Source organism: Gymnoscopelus microlampas (genome assembly GCF_963454915.1).
Source record: "Gymnoscopelus microlampas genome assembly, chromosome: 15".
In the NCBI taxonomy this organism is placed as follows: Eukaryota; Metazoa; Chordata; class Actinopteri; order Myctophiformes; family Myctophidae; genus Gymnoscopelus; species Gymnoscopelus microlampas.
In genome coordinates this window covers 4,909,338-4,934,224 of record NC_139952.1, presented here as the reverse complement: position 1 = coordinate 4,934,224, position 24,887 = coordinate 4,909,338, and the positions used below count along the sequence as shown (strand labels likewise).

General features: G+C 40.7%; 2 protein-coding genes across 5 annotated transcripts; both read right to left on the bottom strand.

Moving 5' to 3' along the window:
• Positions 1–68: 68 nt before the first annotated feature.
• On the bottom strand, positions 69–12,175 carry jtb (jumping translocation breakpoint). 4 transcript variants are annotated; one of them, XM_084081486.1, is made up of 6 exons: positions 12,023–12,175; positions 9,829–10,229; positions 7,018–7,052; positions 5,529–5,617; positions 4,229–4,305; positions 69–2,662 (listed from the first exon to the last, which is right to left on the bottom strand). In XM_084081486.1, the coding sequence occupies exons 2-6, from the start codon at positions 9,915–9,917 to the stop codon at positions 2,506–2,508; spliced, it is 447 nt and encodes a 148-aa protein (XP_083937612.1). In that variant the 5' UTR covers positions 9,918–10,229; positions 12,023–12,175; the 3' UTR covers positions 69–2,505. The 4 variants fall into 4 exon arrangements, with proteins under 4 accessions (XP_083937612.1, XP_083937610.1, XP_083937613.1 ...); XM_084081484.1 differs by having other exon boundaries at positions 70–2,662; positions 4,229–4,308; XM_084081487.1 differs by having other exon boundaries at positions 70–2,662; positions 5,529–5,614.
• Positions 12,176–18,540: 6,365 nt separating this feature from the next.
• cart4 (cocaine- and amphetamine-regulated transcript 4) lies at positions 18,541–24,669 on the bottom strand (the record flags this gene model as incomplete). Its single annotated transcript, XM_084080279.1, has 3 exons — positions 18,541–18,648; positions 20,887–20,970; positions 24,535–24,669. 3 exons carry the CDS (start codon positions 24,667–24,669, stop codon positions 18,541–18,543), a joined length of 327 nt encoding a protein of 108 aa, XP_083936405.1.
• Positions 24,670–24,887: the final 218 nt, after the last annotated feature.

The following is a 24,887-nucleotide window of genomic DNA, read 5'->3' as shown; positions in this document are numbered from 1 at the left end:
ATGGGATCTATTATTGCATTGCAACTTTCCAGGAATACAAAGCCTGCAGTTTCTATTAGCTTGGATTCCCCATCGATGATGTCACTGGTAGACGGGTTTCTGAACTGTCTACAGCCCTCCTCTGAGACAGACTGATTAAAAATTTTTTTTACCATTTTATCATGAGCATTAGTGAGGACCTGTTCTATGAAGATAAGTTGAAAAGTGGTGAAGTCGTCCTTTAAGGATTGTTACGATTCCGGTTCCTTAGCGATTCCCTTTAACGACTCCTATATATATTTTAAAAATATATAAATTCATATCATTTTGGCCATCATTATATTTTTTATAAACAAATTCAAATCACACATACAGTATTGCATACATATTATTGTAGTGGTTCTCAAAGTGAGGTCCAGGGTTACTTACAGGCCTGTAACTCCTTTTAAAGAAGAACAATTTGAACACAAATCTTTGCTTCTGGGGGTCCCTGGCACAACATATTTTCAGGTGGGGGGTCCGCGGCCACATACATATCAATTTGGGGGTCCTTGACATGAAAAGGGTTGAGAGCCACTGGTTTAACACAGTGGTTCTCAGTGCAGGAAGCCCCTTACCCTGTGGAACCATTCAAAAATAGCAGATATACAATCATAACGTGGCACCGAGTGCCGCGTTATGAGCTTGTAGATCTGCTATTTATTTTTTTAAGTCGTGGAAAGTTCTTTGAAAAAATATATATATATTTTAAAGCGAACATTATTTGCTCAAATCTTTGCTCCTGGAACAAAATACTTCACAAATGTTCGCTTTAAAAATACATTCTATATATCTTTCAAAAATAGCAGATCTACAAGCTCACTCGGTGTCGCGCTATGAGCTTGTATATCTGCTATTTTTGAAAAGCCAAAGAAATCTAAAATGACAGAGATGGGTTAAAGATATTTTTTAAAGATATTTTTTAAAGATATTTTTGCGAAACGGAAATGACGCACAGATGACGGCTTCCGCTCTCGGCCTTGGGGATGTGTAGCTCCAGACTCTTATGTAGCATTCGGAGGTTTGTGGAATGGTTGTGTGGCCACGTGAGACTAAGTCCACACTGAAGAGACACTTCACACAGGCTGTTGGGGCAGCTAAGTTTGTTTATTTACTCGTTGATGTAAAGCATCCTTGGGTGCCTTGAAAGGCGCTATATAAGTTATTACTATACATTTCCTCAATCTTGTTTTTATTTCAGGTACCGCCATAACTCTGAGAGTGCACAGGTCCGTTTGGTTCCATTTGCACACTCTCAGAGTTACAGACCTGTGTTCCCCAAGGAACCCTGAGGGTATTCATGTTGGATCTGGAACTCTAAATTACACCATTTTAACCACTTAAAAAAACTATATATTCTGTTGTACATCGAATGGCGAAAATAGCTGATCCACAAGCTCACAACTAGACATTGTGAGCTTGTAGATGGGCTATTTCCTCTAGAATGTTTGCCTATTTCTGCTGAATGTTCACTTGTAATGTCATGCCCAGAATAAGGATGCCAGGGTTCATGTTTGCGCGCACACACACACACACACACACACACACACACTCTAATTCAATAACATCGTAACATGTCAGTTGAATAAATAATGTCGTTGACGTTTTGACCAACAGGAATCACATTTATCCGTCATATTCCGACGCTCACAGTCTCTCTTTCCGTGACAACAAGTGGTGAAAATTACATTTTGGGTTCATTTTTGTCAACCCCTGGGGGGGGAAAAAAAGACGGCTTTTCAAAACCGTCGTAAAAAAAAAACGTAAGATGATAAAACATTGGATTTGTAAAGTCCACTTGCAGTGTCGGCGGTGTGATGCTAACAGCTAGCCATGCAGTCCCACTGCGGTCCGGTTCGGTCCCGTCCGGTCTAAGATCCCGTTCCAGATACCAGTTTTTGGAGCAGTACAATCCCAGTACGCGCCAAAGTCTAGTCCAGACCTTTACCTAGGTCTCGGTTTCCAAATGGGACCCTTACAGGTCCGTAACGCCGAGAGCGTGCAAATAGAAACCAAATGAACCAACCAAGGGCATGGGTTGCCAGATCTGCTTATTAGAAATTCCCCGCAAGATTTTATTCGAAAATAGCAGATGTACAAGCTCACAACGCGTCGCGATGCGACGCGTTGTGAGCTTGTAGATCGGCTATTTTCAAAGAGCTGATGTACATGTTAAAGCACTTATGTGGTCCATAGTCGCTTCTTTTGGGCTGGTTTTCCTACACCTGGTTGCTTGTTTCTCTCACAGAATCTGGCAACACTGACCAAGGGTCCATTTGTTAAATTAACACTGAGGATTTTACAGTTTTGACTGGGGTCACCGAGAGATCAAATAGGGAAAAATAAGCTTTAGAATCACTGGGTCTGGTCTCTGTCCAGTCTTTAAGATGTGATTCCCAGAACCCTCTCGGGTCCATGGTCTTGATTACTGGAGTGTTAAGACTTTCCACCTGGGTCCTAAAAAGAAAGGGACATCCGAGGAGGTCCTTAGATGGACTCGATCTGCCGTCGGACCTTCTCCGACGCCAGCCGGTCCAGGGAGCGCTGGCGGGCGACCACCACCAGGGCGAAGACGACCGTCAGAGACAACATGACCGCCTCGAACTTCCAGAACAGATGCTCCTCCATCACGGTCGAACGACAGCTAGAGAGAGAGCGAGAGAGAGAGAGAGAATAAATTGTATTGCAATTTTTGCGCACGAGATTTCACATTCAACAATTGTAAACCATAAATCAGGGTGTCTTCAACAGGGGGTCCGGGACCCCCTAGGGGGTCCTCAGAGTTGCTACAGGGGGTCCGCCAAATCTCTGCGCGATAGGATCATCGTTTTTTTTACATTAACCACTTGAACCCTAGCATCCCTATTCTAAGGACTTCTTTAGCCGAAAATAGCCGATCTACAAGCTCACAACGCCTGTACTTACTTAACCCATTAAGACCGGGAACGCATCTGTGTGTCATTTTTTGATTTCTTTGAATATTCAAAAATAGCAGATCTACAAGCTCATAGCGCGGCACCGAGTGCCTTGCCATGATGTTACTCCAAAAGGTGGACAAGAAATAAAAAATAATTGCTCCATTGATTAGAAATTGATCATTCTAAATATACTTCCTAATTGACTTACATTGTAAGATAAAACAGCTATCAAAGTCACTCTTTTTGTGTGACTGGATCCACGGATCTGGATCTTCAAATAGTAAAATCAGCAGGAAGTAGGGGTGTGCCGATACACTAATTTCACGAAACGATACGATACGATATTGGGCTCATAACTTCGATACGACTTCGATACGATACGCACTTTTTTATTATGAAAATATATGGGGGAGAAAAAAAGCAAATGCAAACAAATAATTCTGTTTTTGCATTATTCAGACATGCAAACTTGTAGCTTTTCAGCTACAATAGCCGTTTTGAATCCAAATAGGGCAATAGTGTGACACCTGACCCGAAAAAACAACAACATGTTGTCACCCTTTTCACCTCGGGGCTGTTTGCATGCCTCATTATAATGATTGTAAAAAAAGAAAAGGCACACCCCTAGCAGGAAGTCTATTTTTTTTTTTTTTAAACAGTACTGGGTTTGGTTTGGTGATGTTCTATATTGTCTGTTTGTTTTCGTTTACATGCTAAAAGAGTGACGTTGAGAGCTGTTTTATCATACAATGTAAATCAATGAGGAGCATACTTTGAATTATCAATTTCTAATCAATGGAGCAATTATTTTGGATTTCTTGTCCACCTTTGGAGTTACATCATGGCAATGTAACTACACAACCCAAACCTACCAAAGTGGCCTTTCCCTTTAAAGTTGCAGTGCAGTGACATTTTCGGTCATTTCATTTTGAAGGTTCAGTCTGAAACGTCGTCTCAATCGACTCTAAACCAATCAGAAGGTCCCATCCCTTCAGGCTATGGGACGTTGGAATCTCAATCACTTCAGCCGTGCGCAACACGGCTAGTGTTTGTTTACAAGTGAGAGAGAGACGGCCAGTGAAGCACGTTTGGTATTACCTGGCTTATTTCTAACCTATAATGTTTTCAGATACATATTTTAGAGTATCTGCAGATGTTAGGTATGCCCATATGATGACCACGGATATGCTCTAAAAGTGTGAAAAACGTATTTTTCATTTCACTACACCTTTAAGGAGAACTCCTTCTAAGGCTATGGACTAGAGCTAGGTAGGACAGGCAGACAGACTAACCTCTTAAAGTCGTCTTTGTTGGACTTGGTGCAGTTGACTTTCTCCACATAGCCTGTCAGTCCACAAGCTGACCACGACTTCTACGCACACACGCACACACACACACACACACACACACACACACAGTCTTCAATGAGCTTTTTAGGTTTCACATCAATGCTAGATAGAGCTAAGACACTGTCACATATACAAGTGGTTCTCAAGTGGGGTCCCGGGATCACTTGGGGTCCTTGAAGGTTACAGGGGGCCCCCAGCTAAATGAGTTAATATAGTATTAAAATCAGTTTAACCACGTATACACTGTGGTTCATCTACTATTCATTTCTTTTAATCTTCAAAAGATGTGAACATTTATTGAAATATTTTAACAACATAAATCTTATATGGGGACCTCTGGCACAATATATTTTTAGATGGGGGTCTGCATAATACATGGGGGTCCTTGACCAGCCATCTCCATTTTTAAACTTAATAAATAATACAGTGCCAGTGATGTTGATAGGTTTTCAATGTAATGGGTCCTGGGACCCAAGGGTGGTCTTTTAGATGGGTCCCAGGGACAATTTATGAGTCCCACCAAAATTCACACCCTCCGTGGTGCCCGGTGCTTGGACCCGGTTCGGTGCCCCCCGGGACAGTTTTGTCAACGGGGGGTTTTGTGTTGCCCTCAGAATCTTTTTTGATTCTGAGGGCAACACAGAATCAGTGGTCAAAAACCTCCTAACTTCACTTGAGCTGTATTTGGGCACATTCAAGTATTCAAAGTCACCATACCAACTTTGATGAGGCAGTATAGTGTTGTTCTAAAAACATGTTATTTGGACATAGCTGGTTACAGCAGAGATATACTTAATAGGGTCTATGCACAGCAGCCATATTGTGAAGACATTCACAGGTGTTACCAATTATACTAAAATGAAGGCTCTGTACCATTCTGGTCAAACAGAGTCAAGGTGCTGATATTGTGCATGTTGGCTCACTGGAAACACTCTGCTACACCAAGTGGCTCTAAAATTTGGGTCCAGGGACCCCCATGGTTCCTTAAGGGGTTTCCAAATGGCCCCTTACGGGTGTGTAACTCTGAGAGTGTACAAATGGAACCAAATGGACCCGTAAGGGTCCATTTGGTTCCATTTGTACAGTCTCAAGAGTTATGGGGGTCGTGGAAACCACTGTGCTACACTAAATGGAACAGAGCCTTCATTAGTATCATTGGTAACACATGTGAAGGAAGTGATAATATGGCTGCTGTGCATAGAGCCTATTAAAGAATCTACTGTCACACAGTAAAGAGACTCACAGTCATGAAGGCGGTGCACTGGGCGCACTCTGCTGTCACCACAAACTCCTCCAGCATCCAGCAGGGGGCAGCGGCAGACTTACTAGCTGCTGGACACAACACCAAGCATGGAAATCACATTAGAACACACATTAATACCCATAATGTACATACTGTTACAATATCAACATAATTATGATTCTTACACTAGCTATGACATTATATATTCCTAATTAGCCTTAATGCTACTTTATGTTATGAAGAACCAATGGTTGAAAAGACACAATGTGTTTAATGTGAATAGAAACAGATGTGTACTTCTGTACTGTAAAGGTAAGAAAGTTGTATATTATTAGTGGTTTCCAGTGAGTCATAAACGTCATAAACATTTCCATGTTACATTTTCAAAAAATTGCAGAAATAGCAGATCTACAAGCTTACAACGCGTCACAAAGTGTAGATCTTGTAGATCTGCTATTTCAGCTATTAAAAAGAAAAAGTATAAAATTATTAAATATGTCAGTAATTTTGTTGTATTGAAGTTATTTGTCATATCTGCCCTGTCTTTAGTACATAGCTTAAAAAGGCCAAACAGAAATAAAAAACGGTCCAATACGGAATGCCATGAACACAATTCAATCGTTCATCGCAATTATTTGTATGACAATGAATCGTCAACTGTTGTAATGGTGACAATGACAACCCTATATATAGGCTCTATTCACAGCACCCATATAGACGGGTTTCCTGTTAGTAAACATGAGAGGAATATGACCGCGCAGAGGAGGGGGTTAGCCTATGGGTGCGTTTGGAAATTACGGTTACATGGCGGCTTTCCGACATGTCGCCTTTCCGACGTTAACGAACCCTATACCTAACCCTCACCCTAACCCTAACCGCACGCGGAAGCCACTAGTCGGAGTGGCGAGATGTCGGCATGGAAGACGGTTACCGGAAATTACGCACCGGAGCACACTCGCCTATTAGTTTGTATTGGCCAGTGCGCTCACTGCCGCTCAGGGCTGTATTTTCGAACGCGCCTTTCACCCGGGCATGCGCAGATTGCGCATTCTGCTCTGTGATGACGTCGCGCGGAAATCCGTCTATTATGAAGACATTCACAGGTGTTACCAATGATACTAATGAAGGCTCTTTTCCATTCTGGTCAAACAGAGTCAGGGTGCTGATATTGTGCATGTTGGCTCACTGGAAACACTCCGTTACACCAGTGGGTCTACAGTTGGGGTCCAGGGACCCTCATGGGCTTCCAAATGGCCCCTTACAGGTGTGTAACTCTGAGAGTGTACAAATGGAACCAAATGGTTCCATTTGTACACTCTCAGAGTTATGGGGGTCGTGGAAACCACTGTGCTAGACTAAATGGAACAGAGCCTTCATTAGTATCATTGGTAACACCTGTGAAGGCAGTGATAATATGGCTGCTGTGCATAGAGCCTACTACTAGATGTACCAATGAGTTAGTATTATATGATATCATTAAGAGTCGTACCTGGTGCCTCGCTGAGCAGGGCTGCTCCAAACACCCTGGAAAATCAGATCAACAGGTGGATTAAAGCACAAATAAAAGCTCACAACTGAAAGATGTTGCATGGCCTAAATGTGTCCTAAATGTGAGACTTGTGAAACAGCTTGAAAGGAGCCCCCCCCCCCAACTAGTGCCGTTTCCTAAATATGTAAAATGATGTTTTAGTAAACATATTTTCCTGTTGTTCTACACACTGCCAACCAGTTGCAGAAATCACAGATTGAGGTTTTAACCTTTGCTTTTATGAAATATATGAGACCATTAGTGTTTTAGTGGAAGATGCTTCTGAACAGATTGCCAGTTTGACTCTGATCTTAAAAACAATCTTAACCCATTAAGGCCTGAGGGGATTCTTTTAAAGATTCTAAAACCTAACAGTTTTGGGGAGAAAAAAAAAATGTTTCAAGATTTTTCAAAAATAGCAGATCTACAAGCTCGTATCGCGGCACTCGGTGCCGCGCTATGAGCTTGTTGTATATCTGCTATTTTTGAATAGCCAAAGAAATCTAAAGTGACACAGATGCCTTCCAGGTCTTAATATTAAATAATCTAAAAAATAGCCGATCGATAGAAGACATGCAGGCTTCTATAGAATCCAATTGACTGACATCAGTCGTGGCGACTGAGAACTTTAAATCAATGAGATCAACAACAGGCTGTTTCACATCTTCACACTAAAAGGTCTGCTCCGGGCCCGTTCGCCCAAAGGGACCCCAACCAGGCCTCAAGTTGTGAGGGGCCCCAAAAGGACCCTACGCTGTGAGGATATGACTTTTAAGACAGTGTTCTTCACAGTTCACATCAAAGATCGGTCACGCGTAAATCTCTATTCACTTATTTGCTGCTGCGTCACATAACTTGGCTTTGCGTTTATTCTCTAATCAATGCATGCCATGCTGCTGCTTATGTGTCTGTGTAATGGCCAGTCGGTCAGGACACGGTAGCCTATTAAATTATGTGAGCATTTTCCTTCGTGTCACTTGAAGTTATGGAGACCTGAGGCCGATTCTATTTAAATTGTCTCCTGTCCTAACCTTAACTTTTCTGAAAAAAACTCATTTCGCTATATCTATAGAAAAAAAACTAAAATGACACAGATGCTTTACCGGATTGAAAGGTAGAACAACGCATAGGCTTTCCACGTCTAAATGGATGAATACAAGTACAACAAGTTTACCTCTTAGTAGTGTAATGCAATATGTGTGTTCTCTCTGTGCTTGCATGGATCAGACGGTGTAAGTGAGCGCGTTTCGCATCAGAGAAAGTGCACGTCAGAGAGCGATGACGCCAATTTGGGGTTGGGTCTCGGGTAATGCTCTGGGCAATAAATTGCAGAGCCTTTTCGGGTTGGGGCCTGAGCCCGGCTCCGATACCACAGCCCGGGCTATGGCCCGTGGAGAGCTCTAATTCATACAACAAAACGGTTACTATTTGTGATTTAATCAACTACTGTATTTGTCCGTTTTAATCCAGTGCAAAGGCTGAGATAGTTTTCGGTGTAATATCTAATAATCAATTCGAAGTAACTGTGAGATCAATGCACTGGATCACGAGACATGACGACATCACATCCTGTGTGTAGAGCGATGTTTCTCAACGTGAGGTATGGGGACCACCAAGGGTCCAAATCCTAAAAAGGTCCATTTGGTTCCATGTGTACACAAAATAAACAGAACACATTTTCAGCCAATTAGGAGAGAGTATGCATTTATCAGCTTCATAGTGCTCCAGTTTCAATTGTGCATGCTCATTTCTTTGTGTCATCACTTCCACTTGTTTAATCTATATCCTGACTGAGTTCTCTATCCTGCTTGGATGCAATTGGTATCCCGACCTGAAAATGCATTTTCTAATAAAGAGCTGGAGAGACATGGAGACTCCTCTTACTGAACAAACACTCTATAGCAATGATTACTATCAGAATATAGAACACTTTAACACTTTTTTAACCAAAGAGAACCACTTACTTAGCCGTCATTTTAGATTTTAGCGCTATATATGAGAGTGTGTGTATTCAATTCATTACTCAAAAATAGCAGATATACAAGCTCAGAGCGTGTCAAATCGTGAAATATTTTTGCTAATCTTATATAATTTTTTTTTAAATTATATAAGATTAAAACTTTAAAAGCGAACATTTTTAACTTAGATCTTTGCTTCTGGGGTCCTTGGAACAAAATATTTTGAGATAGGGGTCCATGGCCAAATACATATCAGTTTGGGGGTCCTTTGATTGTGCACCACTGTGCACCGTATGGCAACATACGTTTTTCAGAAAACTGTTAGGATTTAGAAGACATTTGTAGAATCAGATCAGGAAAGCCTATACGTTGTCATACCTTTCAATCCGGGAAAGCATCTGTGTCATTTTAGTTGTTACTATATATCGTCACTGTCAGGCAGAAACCTTGTATCTCCAAGTTTCAAATTGTGATGTTTTTTCATAAATGAAAGCCCTACATCATCATACAAGAGTGTTGCACAAAAGTAGTGAAAATAGCCGAACTACAAGCGCACAACGCCTCGCTTGCGCTTGTAGATCGACTATTTTAAATAGTTTTTAAAATAATTTAAAAAGGAACAGTTTTGGGCGTACAAGGTTTCCACCCGACAACGACGATACATATAGCAACATGATTAAGAAAAAATATATATATATACAATTTGAATAAAATAATTACGTTTTTCAGAAAACTTAGGTTAGGATTCAGATGGCGTTTTTTTCGGCCTCAGGTCTTAAAAACAAATGGCTGTCGATGACGTTCGGGGACCCACCTGAGAGAGACGAGCCCCCAGAAGAGCGCGTGTAGAGCCAGAACGCGGGGTCGGAAGCACGCCACAGGAATCCTACAGTCCCCCTCCATGATCCTGTAGCGCCACCTGGTGAATGGACCAGCCACCCTGAAACGACTCGGCACTACCTTTTACTGACTACACCGACGACTAAAAGGTGATAGACTGAAACGATTCACTGACTAAAACGATAAGACTGAAAAACACTGGCAGGTTGACACTAACGCTCAGCGTTTGCTCTCGGTTCTTCAGTCAAAGGCGGAATATTTTCACGGGAGCCATTCTTCTTTTTATGTTTTACAACATGATGCGGTTTGAACGGACCGGACCGACGCGACGGTGACAGAGGTCACAGGTCAGCATTACGGTTGCAGTGATTGAACCTGGAGGAGAGAGAGACAGACACGGTCACAGTTAGAGTTACAACACTCTATCCTTTTAATCTCTCCTATATCTCTAATCTCTCTCTGTCTCACTCACACGAACTCGCGCGCGCGCACACACACACACACACACACACACACACACACACACGTGTAAATTAACTAAGTACATAAGTAAAATGTTGACATTTTTACTTTACTTGAGTATTCCCAATTTTCAATACTTTTACTTCTACTCCACTACATTTCAGAATTACTATTTTTCTATCGATTAGTCACCCCATGGAGATTTGAATTCCTGGATTTGTCTTTGTTTTTGTCCCATTCCTAAGCCAATAATTGGAGGAGATACAAAGAGTCTCCTTCGTGTCTCCTACCAGAACCGCTGGTCATCAAATTATTGGCTTAGGAATGCTACAAGAACAAAACAATATCCATGAATGCAATTCTCCATGGGGTGACTAATTGATAGGAAAAAGGTATTTTTTTATAGGTGAACTATCCCTTTAACATATCATTTAAGTCAGCTGTTCTCAAATGTTTTAATGTCAAGGACCCCCTGATTAATATTCATTTGTCCACCGACCCCCCTTCTGAAAATATTTTGTGATAGGGACTGAGGGACCCCATACAAGATTAGTGTTGTTAAAACGTAGCTGGACCCCCTGGAACCTAGTCAAGGATCCCTGGGCGTCCCCGACTCCCCTTTGAGAACCAATGACTTAAGAATAGCTAAAAAAATTTGAATGACTAAATATCAAACACAATCACTATTTCTGTAATTATTGATGTGACATCAGTTCACATTAACCTTGGATCAAGACTATCATAGATGCATTTTATCGAGTCTGACTTTTACCTTTGTATCTATGATAGATATCATAGATGAAAAGGCATCTATGATATATAGATACATAGTTATGCAAATGACAAAATGTATAAAATACATCTATGATGATATGTTCACATAACATCATTTGACTCCACGGACTGTTGTTTTACACTTTTACTATGAACTTCAATCAGTTAGTTTAGCTAAGTTCACATTTAACAGTTACACCCACACATTAACATGTAATAACTTAGTATTGTTATTATTAATAACAATCTTCATATATTACCGATCCATGGACGTAGATTGGAGTCAATAACTGTTACTTAGCAGTGGTGTAAAGTAACTAAGTACATTTACTCATATACTGTACTTGAATAAAATGTAGGTTATTTTTTTTTACTTCACTGGAGTATTTTCAATGTTCAGTACTTTTACTTCTACTCCACTACATCTCAGAGGCAAATATTATACTTTTACTCCACTACAATTATTTGAAAACTTTAGTTACTAGTTACTTTGCAGATATAAATTATTACATTATAAACCACACATTAAACACTTTAGCCCTATTTTATACTTAGGCTATTGGTGAGCTTGTAGATCTGCTATTTTCAAACATTTTAGTACTTTTACTTTTGATACTTAAAGTATATGTTGATGCCAATACTGTTGTACTTTTACTCGAGCAACATTTTGAACACAGGCCTTTCTTACTTGTAACAGAGTCTTTTTATGGTTTTGATACTTTTACTTAAGTAAAATATGTGAGTACTTCTTCCACCACTGTTAGTTAGCTAGTTAGTAGCATCCATACACAACATAACGGAATGGTGACTGTGTTTTAGCAGCCGATGCTAACAAGCTAACAAGCAAACAATAGCCAACAGGCTAGATGAATAACAGTGTTTGGGTTGGAGGCTAACGCTAGCTGGCTAGCTTAACAACAGCAGAGACTCACCGTTAAACAGAAGGTGACGAGCAGACTGACTGCGGTCAGTGAAGTTAACTTATGACGCACTTCGTTTAAATAGTTGTTTTGTTGTTGTTGTTGTTGTTGTTGTTCTCCTCTTAACGGGGATGTTGTTGAACCGTCTGATGCTGGAAGTGTTAACGTAGGCTGCTGACGTCATCACAGCGCGTAGTGTTGCCAGATCTTATGAGAGAAATAAGTAGCCCTGGTTCAGAGCGTTAGTGAGTTCTCTCTAACGCCCTGGAAGACCCCTCGCTCTGCGCCTTTACAAGGAATTCCACTGCCCTGCGAGTGCTCAAGAGTAGTGAAAATAAACAAAACCATTTTGCTACTCACCGAAACAAAGGCTGTTTTGTATTGTTGGAAGTCTATTCTCGGAGGTGGAAAGCCTCTCAGCACCCCACCTACTCTGTAAAATACACTTTTTGGGCAGAAAATAAAATATGTCAGCGAGACGGAAATTATTTTTATTTACTCCACTGCGCCCTCTACAGATCCGGAGTAGTTGAACTTACCATTAACCAAAATCTGTAGAGGACACTGTGGAGTAAATACAAATAATTTCCGTCTCGCTGACATATTTTATTTTCTGCCCAAAAAGTGTATTTTACAGAGTAGGTGGGGTGCTGAGAGGCTTGCGGGTTCCGAGAATATAATTTCAACAACGCAAAACAGCCTTTTCTTTGGTGATTAGCGAAATTGTTTTGTTTATTTTCACTACTCTTGAGCACTCGCAGGGCAGTGGAATTCCTTCTACAAGCGCAGAGCGAGGGGTATTCCAGGGCGTTAGAGAGAACTCACTAACGCTCTGAACCAGGGCTAAGAAATAAGCAACCAGGTCTAGGAAAACAAGCCCAAAAGAAGCAACTCTGATAAGGGTATTGATAATGAATTTATTGATATAGCACATTTCCAGACATAGCCTAGTCACCAAGTGCTTTACAGAGCAGGATAAAAGGAACAACATTATAAGCATTGGAAATAAACTACAACAATAGATTAGAGGATAAAAAACACAGTGAGCTTGTAGATCTACTTTTTTATTTATATATATATCTAAATACAATGTCTAATGTTTGGAAGATTTTTTAAACAATCTAACACAAATCTGGTTTCTGGTACGGGGCTCCCTGGCACAAAACATTTTCAGATGGGGGTTAGGGGACAAATACATATTAAATGTGGGGTCCATGACATGAAAATATTTGAGAACCACTGGTGAAAATAATTTAATAATTTAAATTGTGAAGCAAGCCTATAAATAAGCAAACACTTTAGAAACAAGCCCCCCAAAAAAACGCAACACGCAACTACCAATACAATAATTGTATTGGTAGTTGCGTGTTGCGTTTTTTGGGCTTATTTTTCTGTGAAGTTGCTTGTAAATTATTTACAAGCAACTTCACAGAAAAATAATCCCAACGTTGCTTATAATAAGTGGACATGGCAACGCTGACAACGGGATCTGCTGACAACCCAGACCGGACTGCTTTGCAGGTTGCACATCCGGTCTAGGACGGATACGGAAACAGAAATGGATACATTTGCGTTCAAATTACCGGATACAGTAAGCGGCTCTATCCGTGGAAAGCCCATAGAGGTATAATGGGAAAGCCAGATGACGCGACGTTGCAGGCAGGTCACACAGAATATGTCATGTATGTTCTAGGCACTGGCCGTTTGCAGCTGGGTCGTTCGATGGAAAGCATTGATTGATGGAAAGCATTGATTGATTGATTGATTGATTGATTGAGTGATTGATTGATTGATTGATTGATTGATTGATTGATTGATTGATTGATTGATTGATTGATTGATTGATTGATTATTTTATTTTATATTTTATTATTTAAATTGTGAGTATTTGCAACCTTTGTCAAATAAACAGTTCAGGAAAATAAAAGCAGAGCTTGGGAAACAGAAGGTTCCCAGTTCGATCCCCTGTTCCCCGTGAGGTAGTGTTGAAGTGTCCTTGAGCAAGACACTGAACCCAGAACTGCTCCCAATGATCAGGTTGGTGCCTTGCATGATTTCCCCTGCAGTCTGTGTGTTAAAGGGATAGTTCACCCCCAAAATGTTTTTTTTTCCTATCGATTGATTAGTCACCCCATGGAGAACTTTTTACTTTCGGTTTTAAAACGCTTTCAAACTTCTTTTTTGAGGCACAGAATTTACTTTTAAGAAATCGTTTGGATAGAATTTAGTTGTTTAACTTCATATATGTGGTCAATTAAAAAAAAAAAAAAAGAGCCTATTTAAAAATAAAATTCAGAGAACCGGCAGGGGCGGGCAGTTCCGCGAATTGGATCCAAATAAAGCAACCTATATTCGGCATGGCCAGTTTTGAAGTCCCCTTAACTCTATGGAAGTCACCCCCTGGTGGTCGGGGAAACGAACTGCTGGAGTTTTTTTCTTTGTTTATCTCTGAACTGCCTACAAGATTGGTGAAGCAATAGGAAGCGCCGCTTCCTATTGCCGGCTGGGTTTGGATCCGCCCTTCAAGACCATCGATTGGGTTCGTTCTTTCATTCTAGTGTAGGAGAGACAGACAGTATGACAGCTGAGAGGGACACAGTGTAGGAGAGACAGACAGTATGACAGCTGAGAGGGACACAGTGTAGGAGAGACAGACAGTATGACAGCTGAGAGGGACACAGTGTAGGAGAGACAGACTGTATGACAGCTGAGAGGGACACAGTGTAGGAGAGACAGACAGTATGACAGCTGAGAGGGACACAGTGTAGGAGAGACAGACAGTATGACAGCTGAGAGGGACACAGTGTAGGAGAGACAGACTGTATGACAGCTGAGAGGGACACAGTGTAGGAGAGACAGACAGTATGACAGCTGAGAGGGACACAGTGTAGGAGAGACAGACAGTATGACAGCTGAGAGGGACACAGTGTAGGAGAGACAGACTGTATGACAGCTGAGAGGGACACAGTGTAGGAGAGACCGACAGTTGCAAAGCTGAGAAGGAGACAGTGTGTAGGAGAGACAGACTTTAGGGCAGCTGAGAGGGAGACATTGTAGGAGAGACAAACGATAGCTGAGACAGAGACACGAACAGCCTTTTTCCATGCTTCCATGGGGAAGCCCTATTGAGCGGGACTTCTTTCCTCTACATTAGAAGAGTTAGGACGTGACATTGTAATACAGTCCAAATACCCCAGATCAGCACCGGCCTGAGTGTTGCACCTTGATAATCATTAGACTACGTATTCACTGCCTCTGGGAGTCTGGGTTCGACTCCCGCTTGAGATGATACCGCCGATAAAGTACAGTTTTTGACCATGACGGAGGCGCCGGTCGGCGCGGGCACTCGCGCCTGGAGGCGCTCGGGCGCGCCTCCTCGGCCTCAAGGTCTGCTAGTCGACTAAGCGCCGTCCGAGTTATGTACCGATAGGCACAGAATCGTAAATGATGTTGTGGGGACTGCGTTTGCCCCAACTGCCACACTCACTGCACTATAACTTAGCCCTCCAGCCCCGCCCCCTTGTGCCTTCAACTGCATGGAAAAAGGCTGTTCGCGACGGAGACAGTGTTCGAGAGACAGACAGTATAGGAGAGACAGACAGTAGGGCAGCTGAGAGTGAGACAGTGTAGGAGAGACAGACAGTTGCAGAGAGGGAGACAGTGTAGGAGAGACAGACAGTAGGACAGCTGAGAGGGAGACAGTGTAGGAGAGACAGACAGTAGGACAGCTGAGAGGGAGACAGTGTAGGAGAGACAGACAGTTGCAGAGAGGGAGACAGTGTAGGAGAGACAGACAGTTGCAGAGAGGGAGACAGTGTAGGAGAGACAGACAGTAGGACAGCTGAGAGGGAGACAGTGTAGGAGAGACAGACAGTTGCAAAGCTGAGAGGGAGACAGTGTAGGAGAGACATACTGTACAGTCTTTTACAAGACTTCAGTGGTGATGGTCGTCATGGAAACATAGACAAAAGCCCTGAGGACCAATCAGATTATTCACACTGTCTGTTGTCACCTCTCTGATGTCACACACACACGCACACGCACACACACACTCTTTCTCTTTCTCTCTCTCTCTCTCTCTCTCTCTCTCTCTCTCTCTCTCTCTCTCTCTCTCTCTCTGATGACAGTGTATATGTCAACTCGTCAAAAAACATTTTAAAATTAGAGTCTCCGCTCCAGTCGTCACTATTGATTGACTGACTGACTGATTGATTAAATGATGGCCGTGCATCTACAACAACAACGTGTCACGCATGCACATTCTCAAATACATGTACACACACACACACACACACACACACCCGCACGCACGCACACGCACGCGCACACACGGTTCTCCCTTAAAGGAGCTTATTTTCTATCAATTACACACCCCATGAAGCCTTGAATTAATGGAGATTTTTTTTGTTGCATTCCTAAGCCAACTGAGTCTCCTATTGACCGATGAGCCGGTCATCAAATTATTGGCTCAGGATGCATTCAAGGCTTCATGGGTAGAGTAATTGATAGAAAATAAGTAATTTTTTGGGTGAACTACTCCTTTAAGCCAATTTTTATATAGGATGGTGATTGTTTTATTCTGTCTTTGATTCTTTTATTGATACGCTTGTGAAGCACTTTGTGACTGTCAATGTTTGTTAAAGGTGCTCTGCAAATACATTTTACTTACATACTGAAAAAGAAAAAAGAAAAACTTAAATTTGGCAAAAGTGAAGAATTGGCTTCCCTGCAATGTCATATAAAGAAGGAAGGGACACCTACGTCCCTTTCTTGATCCGGTAATTGCAGCTGTCAGATTTGTCGCACTGATAGGGCAAACTGCAGCTGAACGCTTGAAGGAATGCATTGAAGTCAATGAGACAAACATGAGTAAACACTATTTCTGTATGACTGTGGTAAAATAATTGGTTCAGATAGAAAACCACACTGGAAACCTCATACTGTATGTCCAGTTGTCCACTACCCTTTTTTTTATTACTAGGCCTATTTCAGGGGTGATGCAACTTTGATGTTGGAGAGGGCCACTATATTTCCACTCTCACTCCAGGGGGCCACATCGTACATACTGTCAGACACCTCTTATCTCTGTATTTTAACTTTTTTTCCGTAAATTAATGCCGCACTTCGCCATTCTATGTCAAACAAAAGTAGCAAAAGTAGCCGATCTACAAGCTCAAAATGCGTGCGACGCGTTTTGAGCTTGTAGATCTGCTACTTTTGCTACTTTTGAATTGGAATCCTGATTTTTTTTTTGCTATTTTTGGATAGGAATCCTGAAAAGTAATTTTACACTCTTGTATGATGAAGTAGGGCAGCAGTTTAGGAAAAAAACATAAAAGGTTGAAATATGGAGATACAAGGTTTCTGCCCGACAGCAACGATATCACAAATTGTTTTCTGCTGCCTTATTTTTCAATATACACAGTATAGAATTGTATCGAGGTATCTAAAGAGCGCAGAGTACGTTTCTTCGGACAATGATATTACCAGAAACACTCGCAATCATTAAAAACGGACGAAATATTTTGAGATGGAGGCCAAATACATATCATGTTGGGGGTCCTTGACTTGAAACGTTTGATCACCACTGATATAGCAACATACGTTTTTTTCAGAAAACTGTTACGATTTACATTTTTAGAATCTGCCTCAGGTCTTTATTAAAGAGATACAAAAGATAGTAAAAGTATCAATACTGCAACATAGAAGTACTCTATTACAAGTAAAAGTCCGGAATTAAAAATGTACTTGAGTAGAAGTTCAAAAGTATTGGTATCAAAATGTACTTAAAGTACCAAAAGTAAAAGTACTAGAAATGTTTGAAAATAGCAGATCTACAAGCTCACAGCTTGTAGATCGGCTATTTTCAAATAGGTATAAAATAGGGCTAAAGTGGTTAATGTATGTTTCATAATGTAATAATGTATAATTGCAAAGTCACTAGTAACTAAAGTTTTCAAATAGTTGTAGTGGAGCAAAAGTACTCAATATTTGCCTTAGAAATAAAATGATTGAAATTGGTAAAAAAAAAAAAAAAGTAAAAAATACCTAAAAATTGAAGTATAGTACTTTAGTAAATGTACTTAGTTACTTTACACCACTGTTGCTTGGTACTCCTCCTGACCTGGGCTACATCACAGAAACAGGAGAGGAAGTGCATGGTGTTTCCATTTGGACAAACAAGACGTCACTGGAGTCAATCAACTCTGTGAAGATTATTTATTAAAAACGTGGTTCAAACAATAACGTCACATCACCAGAAAAGAACAAACATGGAGAAACAACACAGTGTGTGTGTGTGTGTGTGTGTGTGTGTGTGTGTGTGCGCGCGCATGTGCGTGTGCGTGTGTGTGCGTGCGTGCGTGTGTGTGTGTGCGTGTGCACGCGTGTATGTGTGCGTGCGTGCATGCGTGCGTGCGTGCAACCAGTGTGTGTGTGTGTGTGTGCGTGTGATCCGTGCGTGTGTGTGTGTGTGTGTACGTGCATGTGTGTGTGTGTACGTGCATGTGTGTGCGTGTGCGTGCGTGTGTTCAGTAGCAGCGTAGGAAGAAGGTATTGCAGGCCGTTCCGCGCAGACAGTCACACAATCTGCCGATACGAGGTCCATGTTTCATCGCACAACGTTCCCCTACGTCACACTGAGAGAGAGAGACAGGCAGACAGACAGACAGACAGACAGACAGACAGACAGACAGAAAGAGAGGAAATTATTGATCACATTGATCAAATTGGTCAGACCACAATGACATTTTCTTTCTGTCTTTCTTTCTTTTGTGGTAAAGTGCATCAATCTGTGGGACTATTTGCCTCTATTGAGAAGAATGAGAGAGTCCAGGCATTACTTATACTTTGTTACTTTATTTAAGGAGTGAAGACAATTATTGTTACTGTACATGGCTTTTACATGGCAGCTTGGCAGGAACAAGAGAGAGAGAGGTGAACTCAGAGTGGATATTTATAAACCAACTGTCTCGGCGATATTGTCATGGAGGAGGTTCTGTATCGTTTATGATAGTCAGTCACTTATATTTGATACAGTCTGTTTCTAGCGAAAATTTAACTAATTCGGTGGAAGTAACATTAGCGTTTTCTCACCGTCAGTTGATGCTTCATATCCATAAGAGTCAAACCGCCGGGGTCATTTGTTTATTTCTGGAACACAGTTCTTATTTGACGCGATATTAAATACGTCTATGGGGATTCAGAATGGGGGTGGAAAACCGCGAACCAGGTAGACAAACCTAGGATGTGTAAATGACGTCAGACTTCGGTGCTCTATACTCAGTGTGTGTGTACATGCACACTGTTTTCTAAGCTTGCGCACGAGGTGTGTGTGTGTTGGGATCCAGAAGTATAACAGTGTGTGTCCTATGTGTGTGTGTGGGTACGCAAGGATGTACTTCAGTGTGTGTGTGTGTGTGTGTGTGTGTGTGTGTGTGTGTGTGTGTGTGTGTGTGTGTGTGTGTGTGTGTGTGTGTGTGTGTGTGTACGTGCACGTGCGTGCGTGCGTGCATGTGTGTGTGTGTGTGTCCATTGTACATGAGTTGGGTGAGACCCTATAATGGTCAGCTAAGGTCAGTTGACCTCTGACAATCATCAGTAAACTGGACATCTGGACTTAAAGAATGTGCCTTTTTATCTCCTGTGAAAACCTCCTTGGTTCCTGCAACTAATCAGGAATGTCTACCAGACCAGGGGTGATGCAACTTTGATGATGGAGAGGGCCACTATATTTCCACACTCACTTCAGGGGGCCACATTGCATATACTGTCAGACACCTCTTATCTCCGTATTTTAACTTTTGTTTTGTAAATTAATGCTGTACTTCGCCATTCTATGCCAAACAAAAGTAGCAAAAGTAGCCGATCTACAAGCTCAAAACGTGTTGCAGTCCGACACGTTTTGAGCTTGTAGATCTGCTACTTTTGAATTGGAATCCTGATTTTTCTTTTTGCTATTTTTTAATTGGAATCCTGAAAAGTATCATTTTTGTTTTTATTTCAAATACATTTAGCTTGTAGATCTGCTACTTTTACATTGGAATCCTGTTTTTATTTTTTGTTATTTTCGAATTGGAATCTTGAAAAAAAATAAAAATAAAAATCAAATGCATTTAGTTATACTAATGTTAACTTTATGAAATCAATAATATATCAGTATTCCGATATTAACCTGTGGGCCGTATTACGTGAAGGTGGGGGCCGCCAGCTGCCCATGTATGTACTAGACCAACTAGTATCAATGGAATATGTCTATTAGGCCTTCATTAGTAATATGCATGGTTATATTGTAATGTGAATGCATTACAATATGGGTGCTGGTATATTAGTGTATAATGGTATGGTGTTATGTATGGATGCATGTATGTAAGTACAAAGACCATGTGCTGTTTAAATGACTGTTCCTCATTAACCATCAGAGATTTGTGTGTGTGGCATCCAGTGGGGGATGAGTGTCTAGTCTGTTCTTTGTGTGGCTCAAATCAGACCCTGTAAGTCCTTATGTGTGTTCATCTCAGGAACCTCTAGACTATATACTTATTTTAAGATACTAAACTTTCTTTCTTTCTTTCTTTCTTTCTTTCTTTCTTTCTCTCTATCAAACATCATCATTAAAAGATCACAATAAAACACGAAATAAGGTAGAATACCAAGCACATGGATCAATAAACAATGAAACAAAATATTGGACGTGTTTCTCAATAGAATGGTACAAATGGTATTATATTTTGTGTGTGTGTGTGTGTGTGTGTGTGTGTGTGTGTGTGTGTGTGTGTGTGTGTGTGTGTGTGTGTGTGTGTGTGTGTGTGTGTGTGTGTGTGTGTGTGTGTGTGTGTGTGTGTGTGTGTGTGCACGCGCGCCTGTGTTATACTGACTCTTGGGATAACAGAGGCTTTCTTCTCCACAGACAGACTGATACTGTTGTCTGGAGTCTCCAGCAGGCTTTCCAGAGCTTCAACCTGCAACAACAAACCACGAATAATAAAACCTAATGAACTCACACTTCATAATATGAAACCTTTCTGTCTGGTTCATCACAAAACGGAAAATATTAGGTCATTGTCATTCTCTAGGTCAGAGAGATAGAGAGATAGAGAGATAGATTTTGACCAGGCGGTCATCAATATGTCCGTACACGGACAAATGAGTCCGACTTGTATTAGCTCTCAAATGTTTTATTTGCAAGGACCCCCTTAACTCTGAGAGTGTACAAATGGAACCAAATGGACCCTTACGGGTCCATTTGGTTCCATTTGTACACTCTCAGAGTTATTTGGTTCCATTTGTACACTCTCAGAGTTACAGACCTGTTATGGTCATTCAGGGCTAGCTTGTGTTTCTGGTAATATTATTCATTGACAAGTGTCAATATATGACACCTAGAAATAATATTGAAATGAGTCATATATTATGATATGTGGAATTTCGTAAAAATTCAATCCAAATTATTAAAACATGAGATTTTCTAAAAAACGAACAAAATAAATCACCAATAACTACAGTGTTACAAGTTTGGTGGGTAATATCAATCAGTGTTGCCATGTCTGCTTATTGTAAGCGACTTTGTTTTTCTGCTTTGTAGTTGCTGCAGCTTTTGCCCAAACATGGGGATGACTGATGCCACACAGAAGTGATGTCATACTAATGACATCACAGATGACAGGTGTCATAGGCTGCCCTCCATTACAACTGCACTATTTTACAAATAAACTACATTTTAAAAGGGATGCTTAAACAGCCTTTACATGAGCAATGTTGAGGCTCACAACGCGTCGCAACGCGCTGCGAGCTTGTAGATCTGCTATTTTCAAAAGATTTGAATACATTTTACACATGCGATACCTTGTGGTATCATAAACAGGACATTCTGCATCATGAGTACTTTTACTTTCGGTAATTTTACAGTATTGATACTTTTACCACTGCTTTGCATGGGCAGTCTTCAGCATTCAACATTCTGGTCTGTTGATATACTGTATGAAATAAACCAAGATAAATCAAAGATCCTTCTGTTACATTCAGGTATACAGTAACTTGATCTACTATTAGAAACTGGTATTAATTTGTTCCACTGAGGAAGATTAATTTTGTTTATCATGTGACAATTTTGTACCGATGCCTTGCACAGTATGATGAAATAAGAAATCATTATTTTAGCACAATGTGTGCTTTTGTGTTTACTGCTTTTGCTTTTTAGATGATCATGCACGTGCACACGCGTGCGCACACACACACACACACACACACACACACACACACACACACACACACACACACACACACACACACACACACACACGAGCAGAAACGTTATCACCTTGGGATTATTGAACTGACAACTTGTCGATCAGTGCATTCAGGCTTCAGTACCCAGCATTTACCGGGTCTCTCTCTCTCTCTCTCTTTCTCTCTCTCTCTCTCTCTCTCTCTCTCTCTCTCTCTCTCTCTCTCTCTCTCTCTCCTGTCCCTGTCACAACGCATCAAAGCACAAAGCGTTCTGAGCTTGTAGATCAGCTATATTCGGTATTTAGTTTAGTGCGATAACAGGAGAAAGCCTACAGAGCCCTTGGGGTTTAAAGGTAGGGAGTGTTTGTTCAGTAAAAGGAGTCTCCAGCTCTTTATTAAACAGAAGTTGCATTTTCAGTGCACTCTCCTGATTGGCTTAAACGTTGTCACCTACCTGACAATGTACTAATATAGACCCTCCAGAAAAATGCGATTATGCGATCGCATGATTTACCGCATAATCAGCAAAATGGCGCACAATTACGCGGGGGTAATCTTTTTTCGAAAAGGCTGCATTGAATCGCATAATATGCACATCGCATAGCATAGCATAGCATCGCATAATATGCACATCAGACATCACATCACATACTATGAGAAATATGTTGCGCATATTTCGGAACTTTCCGCATATACACTTATATTAGATTTAGTTGTTTACGCAGTTTTTCCTGGAGCACCAAATCACATTCCTTGTTTATGAGCATACAGATTCTGGATGTGATTAGACAGTTGTGTCGAATAAAAAGGGAAAGTTAAATGTTGAAAAGGCTTGCACATGCACTATAAAAACCAGGTAGAGGACAAACTGACCAAAGACATGTAAACAGAAATTACAGTCCACACCGTAAAAAAAAAAAGAAGAAGAAAAGAAAGAAGAATTTTATTCAAAAGAATATGACTAAAACTGCATGGAATTTTATTCAAATTAAAGACTATGACCAGTGGTGGAAAAAGTGGTCACATGTTTTACTTAAGTAAAAGTATCAATATGTAATGTAGAAATACTTTGTTAGTAGAAGTCCGGAATTCAAAATGTACTTGAGTAAAAGTACAAAAGTATCGGCATCAAAATATATTTAAAGTACCAAAAGTAAAAGTACTCATTGTGCAGAATGTCCCATTTCACAAGTTAAAAATGTATTAAAAAAAACGTTTGAAAATAGCATATCTACAAACTCACAATGCGTCGCATGACGAATAGATCTGCTATTTTCAAATGGCCGAAATGTAAATAGGGCTGAAGTGTTTAGTGTGTTTTGTAATAATAATCAAAATCTACAAAGTAACTAAACTAAAGTTTTCATATAATTGTAGTGGAGTAAAAGTACAATATTTTGGTCTTCTAAAATGTTTTACCGTTAGTCTAGTTTTAGTCGACTAAATATCATAAAATTATAGTCGACTAAATCTACAGTTGATTTAGTCGACTAAAATGTATTTATGGCGGTGCCTTGATGGCGTCGCAATGCCTGATTTTACACATGGTTGCGTGCTGAAAATAGCCGATCTACAAGCTCACAACGTTGTGATCTTGTAGATCTGCTATTTTCAGAGCGCAACACCCGAGTGCAACCAAACATAAAATGACTTGTCTTTTTAGTTCTGCTGGATCTCTTCTCCTCTCGTCCCTCACTAACATTTTAGTCCAGTTTTTTTTTGTCGGCGAAATTGTCAATATATTTAGTCTTGGTTTTAGTCATCATAGCCAGTGGTGGAAAAAGTACTCAAATGTTTTACTTAAGTAAAAGTATCAATACTGCAATGTAGAAGTACTCTGTTACAAGTAGAAATCCCAAATTCAAAATTTACTTGAGTAAAAGTACAAAAGTATTGATATAAAAGTGTACTTAAAGTACCAAAAGTAAAAGTACTAAAGTGAGCTTGTAGATCGGCTATTTTCAAATAGCCTAGGTATAAAGTAGGGCTTGTTAATGTATGTTTTATAATGTAATCATTTATATCTGCAAAGTAACTCGTAACTAAAGTTTTCAAATAATTGTAGTGGAGTAAAAGTACAATATTTTCCTCTGAGATGTAGTGGATTAGAAGTAAAAGTATTGGAAATTGAAAACCCTCAAGTAAAGTACAAATACCTCAAAACTGTACTTAAGTACAGTACTTAAGTAAATGCACTTAGTTACTTTCCACCACTGTTCGTCAGTGGAAAAAGGGTAGTCGACGAACATTTTTCGTCACAGTTTTAGTCGACGAAAATCAACAACACTCGTACTCACCAGACTCCGGGGGACAGAGTCCAGGGGGTAGCTGTCGTCGGGCGGGCTGGAGGACAGCTTCTGTCCCTGAGACACCGCCGTCCACACGGACAGACAGACGGACAGGTAGACGGCGGCTCTGCTGATGCTCTCCATGATGCTGAAAAGACGATGTGAACCCACACACACACACGCACTGCGAAACAAACTGCCTTCGACTGCTACTATGTATTTACTTATTGAAATGAAAAGGAAAAAACAAATCCACATAAGTTGAGTCTCTCTCTCTCTCTCTCTCTCTCTCTCTCTCTCTCTCTGGGTCTATCTCTGTCTCTCTATTTGTCTATCGATATGTAACTGTCTATCTCAGTGAT

What these genes read in the sequence shown, in the direction of transcription:
- jtb (XM_084081484.1), bottom strand. Translation starts at nt 9,917, where the DNA reads ATGGAGGGGGACTGTAGGATTCCTGTGGCGTGCTTCCGACCCCGCGTT. An exon ending in CCTGCTCAGCGAGGCACCAG is followed by an intron (nt 5,618 to 7,017) that starts GTACGACTCTTA and finishes TGTTGTGTCCAG; the next exon opens with CAGCTAGTAAGTCTGCCGCT. An exon ending in AGTGCACCGCCTTCATGACT is followed by an intron (nt 4,309 to 5,528) that starts GTGAGTCTCTTT and finishes GTGTGTGCGTAG; the next exon opens with AAGTCGTGGTCAGCTTGTGG.